The following is a 17961-nucleotide window of genomic DNA, read 5'->3' on the forward strand; positions in this document are numbered from 1 at the left end:
GAGGCCGCCGGGCGGGGACAGCCGCCCCACCCGCCCCGGCACCGGCCCTCCCGGCCTGGCTCTCCTCCGCGGCCTGCCTGAAATAAATACGTATTTTATCCACAGAACCCTTTATTTAAGGAGCGAAGACACTGCATTAGGTCAGAAAGGTCAGAGACAAGCCAGCCCGGGCTTGGACCTGAGCCGAGAAGAAGGAACCAAGGCTCAGTGGATGTTGGGCCCATGAAGGTCAGGTACCACACCTCTTACCTTCTATCACACTGGAACCTACTTAAAGTCATAACCCCACGAAAGGGTGACACTGTTCGCACATCCTGATCCTACTAGTTAAATAAAGCCCGAGGCGATTCCCTGTTCTCACAGGTGTCAGGAATCCTGAGTTCCTCAGAGCAGATCATCTTCCAGGACATGCAAATCAAGAACTTTTACCTCCTTTTAAGTGACCAGTGTCTCTTTTTCTTCTTTCAGATGACTGCGTTAGGAACAAGATAAATGAAGCAAAGTCATACTTCACGGTCAGCTTAAGTAAATCATGGAATCATAGAATTGTCCAGGTTGGAAGGGACCTTTCAGATCATCTCATTCAACCATCAACCTAACTCTGATAAAACCCATCACTAAACCATGTCTCTAAGCACTATGTCAACACTTTACCAGAAAAGGAAGCAAACAGAGACTATTTCACAGCTTGTTTCGTGTAGTGTAGACTTAGACTGGTCATCTTATAACAGCGCAATTCTACCATGTACGAAATACAGTAGTTGAGCCCTTCTACACCAATATAAAAGATAAAGGACAGCCCTTTCCACCGAAACTCCCATACCGCACCACACCACAATTAACTGGAAAAGTGCACACCCTTCACAGAATCATAGAATTGTTTACATTGAAAACCACCTTTAAAATCATCAAGTCCAACGTTAACCTCGCACTGCCAAGTCCATCACTAAACCATGTCCCTAAGTGCCATATCAAGTAATCAAGCTTGTCATTTGTCATTTCTTACAAACGAGCAGTTTGTCCACTTTATTCCCCCTCGACCCCACTTTCTGCAGTTATTTCACAAAAGATAAACAAAGCTAATATAGAACTAAAAAAATGCCACTTTCTGAAAATGCCCACAATTAGTATAATTTGCTACTCCACTGCACTAATATCTCTCACTCCTGAAGTAATGTTATTTGAGAAATACATCTCCAAATTAAAATCACCATTTCTTAAATTCCAGGGATTTAGAATGGAAAAAGATGTAAATTAGTTCCCTGGTGTTTAAAGGGTCCCTTTAAATACTAGATAAAATTTAATTACTATGCTTGATGTGCAGTCATCTGAGTATGGCAACGATTTTCTTCAGTGTAGGATTAAGCAGTTTAAAAAAAAAAAACACCACGCTCCAAATCATACCACTTTCCCTGTTAGAACAGCGCAATATCAAGGTCTATCCACCTACCACTAAGAAAACTACCTATAAATAAAGCCTGAATTCAAAATACTATTCATATTCTTTCCAAGTAACACCGAGTCCCATGAAGTCTGATTCTCTGCGGGGTTTAAATATTATCATAGAATCATGGAATCGTCTAGGTTGGAAGAGACCCCCGGGATCATCGAGTCCAACCATTTACCCTACTCTACAAAGTTCTCCCCTACACCATATCCCCCAACACCGCATCTAAACGGCTCTTAAACACATCCAGGGATGGTGACTCAACCCCCTCCCTGGGCAGCCTGTTCCAATGCCCGACCACTCTTTCTGTGAAAAATTCTTTCCTAATGTTTAGTCTAAACCTACCCTGTTGGAGCTTGAAGCCATTCCCTCTTGTTCTGTCATTAATTACCTGTGCGAAGAGACCAGCACCAACCTCTCTACAGTGTCCTTTCAAGTAGTTGTAGAGAGTGATGAGGTCTCCCCTCAGCCTCCTCTTCCTCATACTAAACAGTCCCAGCTCCCTCAATCGTTCTTCGTACGATTTATTCTCCAGGCCCTTCACCAGCTTCGTTGCCCTCCTCTGCACTCGCTCCAGCACCTCGATATCTCTCTTGGATTGAGGTGCCCAAAACTGGACACGATACTCCAGGTGTGGCCTCACCAGTGCTGAGTCCAGGGGCACAATCACCTCCCTACTTCTGCTGGTCACGCTATTTCTAATACAAGCCAGGATGCCGTTGGCTTTCTTGGCCACCTGGGCACACTGCCAGCTCATATTCAGCCGCTTGTCAATCAGAGCCACCAGGTCTCTCTCTTCCAGGCAGCTTTCCAGCCACACTTCCCCAAGCCTGTAGCAATGCACGGGGTTGTTGTGGCCCAAGTGCAGAACTTGGCACTTGCCCTTGTTGAAACTCGTACCATTGATGTTGGCCCAATGATCCAATCTATCTAAGTCTCTCTTATCAGGGAACTTTGGAACTCAGTTCTTAACGCTGTAAAAACAGTCTCTCAACCACGAGCTTGGAGGCTCATCAAAATGAAAACCACTGACAATAGACCATATAGACCTACCCTTCTCGCTTCACACAACCAAGGAACAATTAAATATCACCACAGAAATGATGACTGGGGCTCTGAGATGATACCTCAGAGAGCCAGCCTGAGGAAAGCGCTCTCAAGGGAAAATACTCTCAAAGGAAAGTTACAACCGATCATTGTTTTGAAGTTTTTTGTCATAAAAGGAGACTATGTACTAATGCACGGTGCTACAATAGCCTAGAGACAACCTTCTCCTTTTCAAGGCATACTTCTATGTGCTCTCTAAAGAAGAACGTGCCACCACCTAACGACAATCAAATTGCACACTATTTTACCAATTCAAACAGTTTACATTCCTAAAAAGCACTGACTGAGGCAACGTGGTACAAGAGGACATTCGGAACACCTGACAAACCTACTAACTCCATGCCGCCACCCGTTTCCAACGACATGGAAACATACCAACATGAAGTAAAATAAAAGCAGCAACACCTCTGAAGTCTACACTTCAGTAGAACAACCCCGCGTGGTAATAGTTGTCTGTCCTTCACCAGGGCGGGGGGAAAGTAGGCAAGAACTGCCTCACTTTTACCAATTATCAGGTATCTGAAAGGCAGCACCTTCCTTACTCAGAGCACAGCAGTCTCCATAGAACGCACCGAACAGGTACTACATGTAAATCATTAAGCCACAGGAAAAGATGGAAGATACTATTTTTTTGCCACTTCCTTTCACCAGCTGTTAAAAAGATGAGTAAAATTCTACAGAGATGGAAGTGGTTCAATTATTTAAAAAAAAAGGAAAAAAACCAAACACCAATCAACCAAAAACCCCCCAAAACCAAACTATACCCCCCCCCCCCCACAACCCTTAAATGTTGTTTTCCCTTTGCCTCATTGTTACCATCTGGGGAATGAGATAGTATGATTTATTTGAAATTGCTTTGGTTTCCATAGGCTGCTCTTCGCTAATCAATCATTTCTAGTAGAGGAGGCAACTAAGCTACTGCAGTTCACTCAAACCATTTGCTGATGTACCTATCTGCATTTTTTCATATAAAAAATTCCTTTAAATAATTATATAGCATTAAAACCTGACTGAATTTGCATGAATACGTAAGAAGTTCCCTCTAAACATGAGGAGGAACTTCTTTCCTGTGAGGGTGGCAGAGCCCTGGAAGAGGCTGCCCAGAGAGGTGGTGGAGTCTCTGTCTCTGGAGAATTCCAAACCCACCTGGACACAGAATCACAGGATCTTCATGGTTGGAAGGGACCTTTGAGATCATCGAGTCCAACCACATGTTCCTGTGCAACCTGCTCTAGGTGGACCTGCTTTGGCAGGGGGTTGGACTAGATGATCTCCAGAGGTCTCTTCCAACCCCATATCATTCTGTGATTCTGTGAATATTCAAGTAGCATTCTGGTTTTCTGAATGATTCTGGAAAATTAAAGATCCAGCAACATAGAGCCTCCAGTTTCAGTTCCTAGTTGTTCATTTTCTCTAGAAGAAGAATCAGAGCATGGATTAGTTTTCAGAATAAAATACTCAATAAGTGATCTGGACTAAATCTGAGCGAACCATTTGGACACAGCTTTTATTTCTGACATTAGGAAATAAAACTTCATTTGCGGCATGCTTCAGAAATTCTTATTTACCTAATGAGAGCATAAAACACGAGAAGAGAGACATTCGAAAGAACAGATGTATTAGCTTATACGCTACTTTCTGCTGACTAACTCATATTTTGTATTTTCTTCCTTAGTTATGGTCAGGTAACATGTAACCTGCTGGCCTGCTCCCATACATGCCCAGCTTAGCTCCCATACACATAGGCAGAGTGATCCAACTATCGCTCCCACTTCATTAATAACATTTTAACAATCAGACTGCTTTAAAAAAAAAAAAAAAAAAAAAAAATCAGCAAACAGTAACCTAAATGGCTGCAGAGCAGATTATTTCTGCTGAAAACAGTACATATATTTATCCTGTTTCTTTTACGGTAAATTTTGTGTCTCTGTATAACCTGAACGACTCTACACATATAACAAATATACCAATACAAACACCCCCACACAGTAATATTCAAGCATCTAGTTCTGCCTCTGTAGAAGTTGTGATGCATAGATTAAGCATTCTTTTCATTACTGCACCTTTAGAATTATCTTGCAAGTTGGGAAATACTTTAGCACAACTCAAGGGATAAAGTAATTACATTAAATATTCCCATTTTGCTTTGTAACCCCTGTTGTTTTTTATTGATGGTGATAAGTGCAATTAGTTTTCAGTAAGAGTTATTGCTTGCATTATTTCTAACAATATTTCAGCATGTTTTCAACGCTATCTCTAGGGCCATGAAAGTAACCCAAGTAATAGAAAACAAGTTCTTGAGACACAAAGACCAAGAGGGTGAAGAGCAGAGATGCTGAAGTAAATCACAGTTCACACCTGAAATGGAAGACTCTTCTGCCTCTCTTTGAAAGTACATTATCTTTTACACCAGATAAAACCATTTTTGGAAGTTACTTAACAACTAAACAATATTCCAAAGTGAAAAAATTACCCTGTCCACTCAAAAGTTAAATTCTTTAAAAGAAGGTATAACGTGAGTTCGTCACAGCTGAATGTGGAAAATTGTTTCCTCAACAATAAAAGATACTGAAATCTCAGCTTCATGCACATAAACAAGCTATGATTAAAAAGACACACAGACACCTTCCCCCAAAACAGTGGCCTTCAAATTTTATTCTTAAGCCTTTTTCAGGCTATCATTATAACTTTACATTTTGTACAGTATTTTGTGTACAAAGATTCCATGTATCAAGGGAAAGAGTCACCTGTAATAAGATTCCATGTATATTAGGACTGTTGCATTTGCACACATGATATTTAAAAAAATCTCTCAGACAAACCATGTAGAAATAAGTATGCAAAAATTGCAAACAAAAACATTTAAGTAGCTAAAATTAAAAAGACCTCTGTGTGAATCACACAGTCTTGCTCAGTTTCTACTAGGCTATTGCAGCCAAGTAGTCCTTAACCTCAGTTGGAGTGAGCCTCCTAAAACCAGCTTCGTTACAGATGCCAACTTCAATGTTGTCTTCTGTCATTTGCCCTTCAAAGCTCTCCTGTTAAAGAAAAGACAGTTCAGGAAATCGTATCAATGGTGTCATAACAGCAAGAAGCTAATTTCTTAAATATTTTGCTAACCTTTAGTGTTAAGATAGCTGTATGAATGGCATCTTCAAGCTCCAAATCTTCATTGTATCTGTAAACAGAAGTTCACATATTTCAGCATGGGAAACGATCTTTCCAAATCCTAATAATCCGAGAGTCTCTAAAAACTCAAACGCTACTAAAATCTTCCAATTTCTGATACAAATATTATCCGTAAGCACTGTGATATTAATAGTTATTAAGATATTCAAGTTATTATTTGCAAAAAAAAAAAATTCACTGCTTTTCCTACTGAAGCCATATAGAACAATATTTCTGCAAATATGCTGAATATGTTTATTGCATTGGAATAATTCTCCATAAACACAGAAGCTAGAGTTTAAATAAAGCAAATTTCCCGTGCATGTGTAAATAAGTAAAAATAGGAAGCATTCTACCCTAAGTATTTTAAAGCTTTGTTCTGATAATCTGAAAGTCTCTATTTTTTTTATCTGGCTGTTTTACAGGGAGCTTGAACAAAACAGATAGTGTCCTTTCATACAAGCATCAAATACGTTACCTTTTCTCAAGGAATGTTTTCCCATTGACGTAATTTTTTCCCATCGCTGTTGCTTTCCAGGCAAAGTAAGCTCCCTGTAAAAGCAACCATCTAGTGAATTCTTTTGTGTAACTGAGTCAAACAATACGCATTTGATTACTTGGTAAAAAGTACAGAAGCAATTATGAAAATACTGTACGTTCTGACAATATAGGAGACTATTCTGGATGACATCCAAATTAATTTGATACGGAAAAACATGCCGTGAAATTGTACAAAACATTTGTATAGGTCCCCACCTACTTTGAAAGATGGGATTTAATAAGTTGTTAGCGTACCTTTGATTTGGGATTCCTTCAACAGAAATACTATGTTCGCCCTTGAGAATGAATACAACCAGATCTTTCCTGAGGTTCACTCCATATATTCTTCTTTTTTAATCTTAAGTAACATAAACAACTGTTTGCAAATCAGCCATCTGATTTATCTTAGCTACTAACAGGATATTTAGCCACCACTTCATTCTCTTCTCTGGCATGAAGACCATCAGCAGTTCTATGCCTCCATCAAGCTGCCTTACGCAACACATCTCCATTTTGCAAAATACTTTTTACATTTGAGCATCAGGTAGTAATTAAAATTTCTGAAGCCTATCCATGATCATTATAGTGACCACGTTTTTTGTTTGATGTAAAGCACATCAACTCACACATGCATCAAAGGACAGTTTTTCCAGAAGCACAGTGCAAACACAGCAAGTAAACTCAATTAACCACTGTCATTAAATATTAAAGCATGTGCATTAAATGTCACAATGCAATAGATTTTGGCCTAACTTCCATCCAGTTTAGGGAACAACTATTTGAGTACCATAAGCAGTCAACATTTAATTTTTTTTTTTCTGGTGCTTGCCTCTCTTGCTGGCACTACCGACGAGGTGGGAAGGTATGAAAGGGGATGATGATCTCCCTCAAAACCACTGCCACCCCTCCAGCACCACAGAGACACGTAGGCACAGAACGATCAAGGCTGGCTCCAAGCACCTACTGAAACCGGCTCGTTCTGACTTCTGAAGTTTATTAAATTATCTTTTGTTCTAGCTCTGCATTCTTCCCATCCCAGAAAGTATTTCATGAGCACATACTTAGTTTTAGACGTTTTATAAAAGCAGTAGAATTTGCAAATGTAAGATACTTACAGACGGATCCGACTGAAATAGATATGGCCGCCCTTCATTCCAGCCACATATTAGCAGCGACACACCAAACGGACGAACGCCACTACAGGCAAAACAAAAACCAACTACACAGTGAAGAATCACGATATGTGAAATTTATTCAGTGAAAACTAAAGGTGACTAAATTATTTTGGGCGTGTTAACCTTCCCCCAAACATCTCCCACCAGCCCAGAGCTGCCATCAGCTGTCAGCCAACAGTACAAACCCAAAAATACACCGCTTCGTCTGACAGGTTCGTTTGCAAGATATGAAGACCCTATCTCACCCGCTGCCAGTCAGTGCTCCTCCCGCTGGCCCTCTTTCTGTGGGCATTCTCCATTGAAAAACTAACTGCCTATTTAATGCAAAAAAAATCAATCACAGAATGATAGAATTGTCTAGGTTGGAAGGGACCTTTAAGATCATCTAGTCCAACCATCAACCTAACTCTGATAAAAACCATCACTAAACCATGTCTCTAAGCACTATGGCAACCCGGCTTTTAAATCCCTCCAGGGATGGGGCCTCAACCCCTTCCCTGGGCAGCCCATTCCAAGGCTTAAGAACCCTTCCCGTGTCAACATTTTTCCTAATCTCCAATCTGAACCTCCCCTGGCGCAACCTGAGGCCATTTCCTCTTGTCCCATCACCTGGGACTTGGGAGAAGAGACCGACCCCCCCTGGCTACAGCCTCCTTTCAGGGAGTTGGAGAGAGCGAGAAGGTCTCCCCTCAGCCTCCTTTTCTCCAGGCTGAACACCCCCAGCTCCCTCAGCCTCTCCTCAGAAGACTCATTCTCCAGACCCCTCACCAGCTCGGTTGCCCTTCTCTGGACCCGCTCCAGCCCCTCAATGGCTTTTTTGTGGTGAGGGGCCCAAAACTGGACACAGCCCTCGAGGTGGGGCCTCCCCAGTGCCCAGTACAGGGGGACCATCACTTCTCGAGTCCTACTCACCACGCTGTTCCTGATGGATCACCAGGCACTTTTTATTCCTTACATTTAAACAAGACAATGTTTCTAAGCAACTTCAAAATTCAGAAAAACACATACCCAGACTGCGTGTATTCCTGCATCACAGAAGCAATTCTCTGTACTAGCTGAGCTGTTGGAATGGGCTCATGATAAACCAAGTAATATTGCTGGGCCAGCTTCCGAGCTCTGTGCACAAGTACTCTAAAAACAAAGACAAAATTAGTACCTCAAAGATATTCCAACTAGTTGTTACAACTAGAAGTGAAAACTCATAATAAAGATTATGCTAAGGAATTATACATGTGGCATAACACCAATGTAAGAAAACAGACTGCACTGGGTTATCTTTATCAACCGAGTAGTCTCTGAAATATTTAAACTGAAATTAAGGTTCAATTATGCTGCTGTTCATTCCCTACTCATTCTTTAGAAAGAAGATTATTTCACAAGATATTGAATATATTAAGAAAAACTTCAAGTGAATTTCATATACAGTGTAACCCAATGTATTATTACGCCATACACTTAGAAAGAAACAGCTAATTGTCATCCGTTTCTTACATTTCTTGTCTGAAAACGTGTCTAAATGGCAACCAAACAACATTTTTTAATACCTGTAATCTGGACCCATACCGCTGTACACTAAACCTATGTGTTTGGTAATTGGTTCTACTTTGTGGACGCTCCTTTCATCATAAAGGATGGATTTCTGCTTCTTCTCAGTTGCCAGCACCACTCCATTTGCAGCTGGAAAGGAACAAAATTGTTTTTTTATATATATATTAAAATAAAATTATGGAAAGCAGTCGAAACACAGAGCAAGTTTATCAGACTGTAAAGAATTTTGCTTTTCCCTTTTTTAAAAACCCTTAATTTTTTTCCTAATAGTTGCTGTGTTTTGGATTTAGTATGAAAATAACGTTGGTAACACATAATGCTTTAGTTGTCGCTAAGTAACACTTGTATTAAGTCAAGGACTTTTTCAGCTTCCCAGATAGGGCAAACTGGCTGAAGGAATATTCCATACCATAGGCATCATGCTCAGTATATAAATGGGGCTTCCCACAGGGCAGGAATCCGTGATCACTGCTCAGGATGGGACCGGCAATTAATCACTGGGTGGTGAGCAAGTGTATTGCGTCACTTATTTCATATATTCTTTTACCATTATTATTTTATCTTCTGTTACTGTTCTATTAAACTGTCTTTATCTCAATTCACGAGGTTTTTTTTCCTTTTTCTCCCTCTTCTCCCTATCCTACTCGGGGGGAAGTAAATGAACAGCTGTACCGTCCTAATAGCCAGCTTGGGTTAAACCACATCACACGTGAAAATCCACTGAAAGAAAAATAAAAGATGTAGAAGGCAGCAAGACAAAGACCCAGTACATAGTCCAAACTATGTTAGTTCTTTTAAATGATACATAGCATCCTGAATCCTTCACTAAAGTAGTTATTTTCAGAACATACCTTTAATCCCAACTGATGGAGCTCCTGCAGCCACTGCAGCCAAAGCATATTCAATCTGAACAAGTTTTCCAGAAGGACTAAAAAAGAAAATGCAAAAAGTAAGCCTGACATAATTCTGATATGCTCAATTCTTTCCTACCACAATCTGATGCTAACTTGCTTTTTTACGCCTCTTTACACCTAGCATGAGCATATTCTAATCAGAATTTAAAAAAACCCACCAACCAACCCCAAACCACAAGTCTGAAGATTCATAACAGCTTCTAAAAGAAGTGGACTGGTTCAGCACAGAACTCACTGCTGCACAGTGCCACTGGAAAACTCAAACAGCCTACAACCCTTGATGAAAGCTAATGTATCTCAGATAGGAAGCAGTGACCGGGATGCAGGTTGAAGGAGGACAAGTTCATTCTCCAACTTTATACCCTTTTAAACAAGTTTTCCACTCAGTGGGAAAAATTTTCAGAGCAGCTCATGACTTTCTACTGAAATGACATTATACGTGTGGTTTGCAAAAGTTTTCAAGACACCGATGTTCACTGCTGAATGGTACGAGCGAGACGTTGCCTCTCTTTTTGAGTGATAAAAATACAGCCTGTCAATGGCACAAGGCAGAAACAGCTCCCATTCCACCCCAATATTTTCTTTTAACGATCCACATCCTTCTGGTAATGGATGCAGAATCATCAGAACAGAGCAGCAGGTGTCAGGCTGACACAGTAACTCATCCAGAATGAGGGGTATCAAGGGGTTCATTCTCGATCCCCAGTGAAAAGGACAGCAGGGAGCCAGGCACTTGTTGGACAAGTGATTTTGCAAGAGGGATCTCTTCTCTGGGCTCTACTTCATGCAACGCTGTTTTATTAGATGCAGAAGCAAACAGAAAATTATGTAACTCGGTGCTTAGAGGTATTACAAAAAACAAAGCAAGCAATAATCAATTAGCATAGTTATTTATACAGTGAGTAAACAGTGTATAAAGGTAACAAAGTAATAATTCTAGCTTCTCCGCTACTAAATACTAATGAACTAGAACAATAGTCTCCTACGCCAGCAATTAAAACATACAGAACAGTAGCAAAATATTTTTAAAGTAAGCACAAAGTAAGGCAAATAATTCTCAGTACATGGAGCAGGTGAATGAGGGAAAGTGTCAGTAGGTATACTTCAGTGTCAGTAGGTATATCTTCTGTACGAGTATAAAATCAAATGGTTTCAAGTTTCAGAGCATGTTGTGCTCTGAAAAAAAGTTTGGAACTCCCTTAGGAAAACATTTCCTAATACAGAATTCAAGGCACTGGAGTAAAGAAGGCATGTTTAGCTGCATCCATCCAGTAAGATTCTTTTCCTAGTTTCAGATTGTGAACTGCTTCACTTGTTTAACTGCAACAAGCCTTTAGTAACCTGCTTTGCAATTACACAGCATTACTCTGCTCTGAGATTAAGGGGGCACTTTACCAAAAGTAGCACAAACATTCTTGCATGCAGTTTTTACATGTATAATATAATTCTGGGTAGCTTAATAGTTTCATCAAGAAACAAAGAATGGAAAGTAATTTCCTTTTCCATGAATTAATCTTAAGTGCACACATTAGAGCAATACTTTGACAGATACTACTCCAGTAGTGTATTCATTCTGTGCATGCAATCCTCCCGTGTCTAGTCCGTGCACAACACAAACTGCAAGGACAGCACTGTCTACACAGCGGAGCAGGAAGGGAAATAAACTATTTAAAACTCATCTGAAGGCTTCTTTCATTCGCGCATCTGCAAAGTTTGTTCTGAAGCAAGTTGTCAAGACACCATAGCTCAGCTATCATCACGCGTTTCTAAGTAACTCAGAATGACTACCCAGCCCAAAGCGTGTGCGTGGGGGACCCGAAGTTTGCTAAACCGCTCCACCAAGGGCTCGCTATAAGGCACTACCAGTGACGAGACAGAGCTTAGGTTGGCCCCACAGTGACTCTGGCTTGCACCAACGACAGAAGATACAAGCAGCGACTGCGCTCGGGCCCGAGGTCAGCGACAGAGATCAGGTAGGACCCGGGACTCTCACCTCAGCCCCCGCCTCAACCCCCGGCTGCGCCTGCAGCCCTTCAGCTCACGAAGACTCCCGGCAGCTCTCCGCCACCCTCAGGCGAATGCGAAGCCGCCTGCTCCCCGTCCCTTTCCCCACGCTCGCCCCTACTGGCCAGGGCCAGCCGTCCTCAACCCCTAGCGCCTGCAGGCCCGGCTCCCGCGGACCCCGCCGGGGAGGCGATGACTCTGCAAAGTCCCCGCTCCATCCTGCGCCGCCGCCGCAAGACCGCTCCGCCCAGGCTGTGCGCCACCCTTCCCTTCGTCCGCCGAGAGCTCGGGCCCGCGGACCTCTCGCCCCGCTGAGTACCTGAAGGTAGTGAGGGAGAAGCTGTAACCGCGCTCCGCCATTTTGGAACGAGCCCCTCCACTCCCCTCACCAGCTCCCTCTCCCACGGCGCGCTCGCCCCGCCCACTTCCGCCACGAGGACACAACTAACGCGCTGATTGGCAAGGAGGTGCAGAAGAGCAGAGCATGCCGGGAAGGAGCGCCGGGCCAGCGCGGGATGCGATTGGCGAAGAGGCGCCTCGAGAGGCATGCTGGGACTTGAAGTCCTCGGGCCCCCAAGTTGCCCCGGCCCCTGGTACCCAGGGGAATGCTGGGACTTGAAGTCCCGGTCTCCCTCCCTTCTACGCCGTGACGTGCTCGGGGCACTCTGTTTCCCAGAAGGCTCAGCGACAGGCGCGCATGCTTAGTGCCCTCCCCCGCCGAGCGACTGCTTTTCCTTCCTCTGTGGGCTCGGCGGGGTTGTGTGGGAACATGGCGGCTCTGGTGGTCGTCTTCTCTCCGCTGCCGCGGCTTCGCGGGCTCCTCCAGCGTTGCTGGGGGCGGCTGGAGCGCGGGTTTCTCTTGCCGGGTTTCTCCGGGAGTCAGATCCCGCCCTGGGGTAGGTGCCGGCCCGCTCCGGAGGGAGGGGGCCGGAGCGGGAGAGCGCGCAGCCCTGGCCGGTGGTGAGGGGACGGGGCGGGGGACGCCGCTGGCCGCTCCTACTCTTGTCCCAAATCTGGGTTCTTTACCCGGTGTGGCAGCCAGTAACACACAGAGCAGGGGCATTTCCGAGTTTATTCCATTCATGCGCAGAAATGGGGTGCTCGTCCCAAAACGGGAGCGCGCCTTTGTTTCAAAAATTTGCCTTCTTTATACACTGATTACTATGTATTCTAACAACGCGTATTCATTGTTATTATTTTTAATGATTGGTAGGGATTTCTTCGCTTCCTGTGTAAGTTAGCGCGCAGACTCTGCTTTCTTCTTCCGCTGTTGTGTTTTGAGTAGGTGGTATCACTTGGGCAGGTGGTCGATGAGGCGGTGGTCACGGTCTCCCCCTGCCGAAAAGACTTTTTACCTACTTCTCCTCTAATCTTGGCAGTTCCAGGTGATTTTTCTCAGTTTGCTGATCAGCCGTACAGTTCCTCACTCTCTTGACAGGAATATCCCGCTTATCAACAAAGCTATATTGTCCAGCAGTTAGTTCCTTCATGTAATCTCAGATCATAGACTCATAGAATTGTCTGGGTTGCAAGGGACCTTTAAGATCATGTCTGGTTACTGTTTCTCTCTAAGTGATCAAATCGGGTTGGAGCCATATAGATGACTTTTAGCAGCAGCGGCAGGTTCCCTTGGTTGCTTCGATTACACGTTACATTTCATTTTTCTAGTTAATTTTACTACAACACTACCTCCTCACTTTGGGGTGTCAGTAGCATCTGTGTCATATTTCCTTGGCTGCATGTAAAAATGTGGCTTGGGTGTATTGAATTACCTTTTTCTTTCTTCCCTTCAGGACCAGCACTAGCTGTCCAAGCTCCAGCTTTTCTTCCAGAGCCGGTAAGGGACACTACAGAAAGTAATGAGGCACCCAGCTTCTTAGATAGTATCCTGTGGATGGCAGCGCCGAAGAAAAGACGCACGATTGAAGTGAACCGCTGCAGGCGAAGAAATCCCAATAAGCTTATAAAAGTAAAGGTAATCACCAAATTCCCAGGGGCTCGGTGGCTTATTCACTGCAAGTTGTTTTGTTAATGGCAAACAAGCAGGCTGGCGTAAGATTTACACCAGTCATTTTTCGTCTTGCTTATTTTAGAGAATCATAGTGGTCAATATTGACTAAAAACTTTCTGGAATTTGTTTATAAGTAAGCTTAAAAGACATCTTAATCTTCAAAATACGTTGTAACGGGTACCTTTATCATGTGTGACTGTAGTCTGTGGTTAAATAAACAGTGACAGTTTAGGTGCAAGCCAACAAAATGTGAGTTTTAGCTAAACAGGTAGTATAAGTGGAAAAGGCCTGTAGTTTTTGGTATTTAATATTCCGAACATCAGTAGGCATAATGATTCAGGTATTAATTCCATAGGCTATTTTGATTAGTAAGCATTTGACATTACAGAAAAATTACTTTACATAATGTTACATAAATATTACATACATATTTACTTAATATTTTAAGAATAAATTTTGAAAAGACAATAGAATTTCTCTGGTATTTCATTTAACATTTTTAGTACTTTCTGATTTTTCCTTTTTTATTTTGTTGCTGCTGTTCAAATTACAAAATTTCCTGCTTTCCGCTGCCTTTTTTTTAGAGTAACATTGATGTTTGTCCCGAGTGTGGAAACTTGAAACAGAAGCACGTCCTTTGTGGCTATTGTTATGCAAAGGTAAAAGCGGAAACTCGACTGATACGGTTGGAAATGCAGAAAAAGGAAGGAGGACCATTTAATGCTCCAACTGTAGAGACTCTTGTAATTTATGATGGAGAAAAACCCACAGAGAAAGATGAAGGCAAGCGGATCATTGAAAGACCCAGGAAGCGTCCGTCTTGGTTTGTTCAGAATTGATGCTATAGAACTAATGCTTACAAAAACAGTTGCTACAGTAAGAAAGATTGTGTTTTTCCAGAATGTTTTTCCTCGTTTTGTGCACTCAATGTTGATATGGAAAACCTGGGAACTTTTGGGAATCCTGCTGACATCCTGTGTCGTGCCATGTGGTGTTGCAGTCGGGTGGTGTTTCTATAGCATGTAGTGGGAAATGCTTCTCAGTGATACATCATAGCAATCAAGAATTAAAAGAGAAATGAGGATCTACCTTGGGTTTGGACATCTGTGTACAATACCCTGAATAATTTGTTTGCTACTGTTCTATGCTGGTTTTGTAAATAACATTTTTTTTTTAAGAAAGGGAAAACATTCACAGATGTAAAATAAAGTACGTCGAGTTTCCCAGGGAAATCTGCTTTCTGTTTTTGGCTGCTGCTCTTTTTGGGGGGGACATGGACAGACATTGAAAACCAAAGTTAACTAGATGCAAAGGCTATTTACAAGGAAAGATGCAGATACCTGGTTATTTCCGTGGCTCTTAACAGAATCTGCCTGGATCTCTCCACAAACGTGGAGATATTCCTGGTTTTGAGCAAAATGGTGGTTGGCATGTGGTATTTGCACTTTGTATACTGGATTGAAGGTTAAGTGTTTCTTGCTGTTGTCAGTATACAAAATAATTTTCTGTCTTAAAGGAATACTGTGAGGGTGGTGAGACACTGGAACAGGTTGCCCAGAGAAGCTGTGGATGCCCCATCCCTGGAGGGGTTCAAGGCCAGGCTGGATGGGGCTTTGAGCAACCTGGTCTGGTGGAGGTGTCCCTGCCCATGGCAGGGGGATTGGAATTGATGATCTTAGATGTCCCTTCCAACTTTAACCATTCCATGGTATGGAAAGCTTTTTCCCCCCCCCCCCCCCCCCCCCCCCCCTCAAAGTGCACTTGATTTCTTGAGCGAAATAACAGATTGAAATGTAATGACTGGAAATCTTGTCCGTTTGGCAAGGGTTCAAGCTGATTCTTTGCAGCCATTGCCATTAAAGTAGTCTGGGTGGTCAGTGTGTGCTTGGGAAACCACAAAGAAGAGCGGTGCCCTCCTGTCTTGAGCCTTTTGCGGAGAGGGGATAGCTCTGCCCTCTGCTGTCCATTGGTTCTCCTCAGTGGTGCAGTTACAGCACCTACCTGAGGATTTTCACTTTGGTTTTAGCCGCACCGTAGCACTGTTGCATTTAAGATTAAGACTGTTTTCAATTTTAGGCTGGGATTTCAGGACACAAACGGTACTGTTTGATGTTATGGCTCAGCCAGTCGAATAGCTATTTGCCGCCAAAAAATGCAAGGTTCCCCCTAACCCTGGCTCAGCTGTCGCAGTGTTTCCTTGGCACTTGAATGTGTCTGGTCCTGTTTTGTCCTGGTTTGGGGAGCTGTGCTGGCAATGAACTGTTCCCTGGCTTTCTACAGCTTGGTTTTTAGTGGGTACCTCCCTGTAGCTTGGCTTGTGTCATGGTCAGAAAAGCGGCAACGTGGGCAGTAGGGAGATGAAAGTGGATGGCTTCCCAGAATAGCCTTCCTTTGTACATGGCTGTGCCAATTATGCCTTCTTAAGGAGTGGGCTCCTGTGTGCTGTAATGCTTCACTTGTGCTTTCCTCGCTCTAGATTCCATGTTCTGAAACATAATTGGTAGGAACAGATGTTAGCGGAGATGTTGCATTTCCTCCATAGTCTAAGGGAATAATGAAAGATGATAAGTGTAAATTGATGCCATTTACTTGACAGTATCCAAGCAAACAACATAAGTTCTTTTTGATTTGTCCAAACAGGATTTATTCCAGTCGTATGTGTTTTTCACTTACTCAGAACTGAAGGCAATAAAAGGCAAGCAAGATGCAGAGTGGAAGGCTTACTTTTGCCAGAGCTGCAGGGGATGAGACAGACACATTGGAGGTGAGATTAGCCAAGCAATAAGGCAGATGTTTTGTCCAAAGGGAAAGATGCGTATGTATTTTAGGGAGAGGTGGAGGTTTTTTTCTTTCTTTGTCCACCTATTGTTAAGACCAATTACACCTTACTGTCTTAGTTGCTTTTTAGATATTTATATTTTTGACAAAAGTTCTGTAGAGAAATAAGCTAAATTAGCACGGGATGTTGAGAGTCATGGGTTAATTTCTCAGAAATGCAGAGGTGTTATTTAAAAAAATGAAGGCTGTTTTTTTCTAAACATCAGAGAGAACGTGGTTTCTGCTAATGGAGTAATAATTATAACTGGCAGTATATTGCATTACTTTATTGAATTATAGTATCAGTGAAGCAATGACAATACTTTACGAATAGAGTTCTCACGAAACACGGGTGAAGTTAGGCTGTGTCAACGCTGGATATTTTAAGATACTTGCCAGGTCATGGTTAGATAGTGATTCATTTCACAGCCATACGGCTTATGTTAGTACTGCATTTGTGCAATCCAGACAAGAGGAGACGCTTGATAATATTTCATAGTGGTTTCTGAGTAATGTGAAGAAAAAAGTCATTGAAATATCTGATATTCGTGGTCTCTAAAAGAAAAATTGGAAATGACTGACAAATATCGAAGAGTCATAGATGCAATTGATACAGTACCAGTTAATTTTCAAAAAAAGAAATTATCTTCAGTGAGAATCAGAACAGTTTAGTTGGAATGACTTTTCTTTCAAAAGAAGAGTAAAGGAAGGCTCACTTTCATAGCTTCATTTATTAACACTGACAATACAAAGCTTTTTAAAAAATTAAATTTCCAGAATTCCTCTAAAACGTGGCACAGTCTGTTACTTGAAATAAATCCTGATTATGTGTCATTTTCAAATAAATCTGAGTTGCAATAGTGCTAATATATAAACATACACTTTTGGAAGAAATATAAATTAAACCAAACAAAATGCAGGTGGTTGTTACAAATGCTATGCTCCAGAATCCACTTAACAACGAAAATTATATGCTTTTGGAAAATTTCACTTTATTACATTGGGAACCTGTTAGTAGTTGAAAAAGACTTTTTTTTTTGTCTGAAAAATTTCATATGATTAAATACATGTTATATTTGATTATGTTCTTTAAGGATTTTATGTAAAAATTATTTTACGTTTTAGAAAGAACTAGGAAGGTGATGTAATGCTCTAAAATACAAGGATTCAAGTTGCTAAATGATATTGTGTCATACTAAGATCTGCAGAGATAGAGGTGATCTCTCCTGG

General features: G+C 42.1%; 2 protein-coding genes across 2 annotated transcripts; one reads left to right on the top strand and one right to left on the bottom strand.

The window, feature by feature from the left end:
• Nucleotides 1–4037: 4037 nt before the first annotated feature.
• PSMA2 (proteasome 20S subunit alpha 2) lies at nt 4038–12331 on the bottom strand. Its single transcript, XM_074146498.1, has 8 exons — nt 12223–12331; nt 9837–9913; nt 8982–9114; nt 8446–8568; nt 7378–7459; nt 6201–6274; nt 5675–5732; nt 4038–5592 (listed from the first exon to the last, which is right to left on the bottom strand). Exons 1-8 carry the CDS (start codon nt 12261–12263, stop codon nt 5476–5478), a joined length of 705 nt encoding a protein of 234 aa, XP_074002599.1. The 5' UTR covers nt 12264–12331; the 3' UTR covers nt 4038–5475.
• A 316-nt stretch (nt 12332–12647) lies between these two features.
• Nucleotides 12648–15143, top strand: MRPL32 (mitochondrial ribosomal protein L32). The gene is made up of 3 exons (XM_074146735.1): nt 12648–12799; nt 13697–13878; nt 14499–15143. Exons 1-3 carry the CDS (start codon nt 12673–12675, stop codon nt 14751–14753), a joined length of 564 nt encoding a protein of 187 aa, XP_074002836.1. The 5' UTR covers nt 12648–12672; the 3' UTR covers nt 14754–15143.
• Nucleotides 15144–17961: the final 2818 nt, after the last annotated feature.

Source organism: Numenius arquata, chromosome 4, assembly GCF_964106895.1.
Source record: "Numenius arquata chromosome 4, bNumArq3.hap1.1, whole genome shotgun sequence".
Classification (NCBI taxonomy): domain Eukaryota; kingdom Metazoa; phylum Chordata; class Aves; order Charadriiformes; family Scolopacidae; genus Numenius; species Numenius arquata.

Coding starts and splice junctions, on each gene's coding strand:
- PSMA2 (XM_074146498.1), bottom strand. CDS start 12,263: ATGGCGGAGCGCGGTTACAGCTTCTCCCTCACTACCTTCAG. Junction 9,914..12,222: donor TTCTCCCTCACTACCTTCAG/GTACTCAGCGGG, acceptor TTTCTTTTTTAG/TCCTTCTGGAAAACTTGTTC. Junction 6,275..7,377: donor TATTTCAGTCGGATCCGTCT/GTAAGTATCTTA, acceptor TTGCTTTTACAG/GGAGCTTACTTTGCCTGGAA.
- MRPL32 (XM_074146735.1), top strand. CDS start 12,673: ATGGCGGCTCTGGTGGTCGTCTTCTCTCCGCTGCCGCGGCTTCGCGGG. Junction 12,800..13,696: donor GAGTCAGATCCCGCCCTGGG/GTAGGTGCCGGC, acceptor TCTTCCCTTCAG/GACCAGCACTAGCTGTCCAA. Junction 13,879..14,498: donor ATAAGCTTATAAAAGTAAAG/GTAATCACCAAA, acceptor CCTTTTTTTTAG/AGTAACATTGATGTTTGTCC.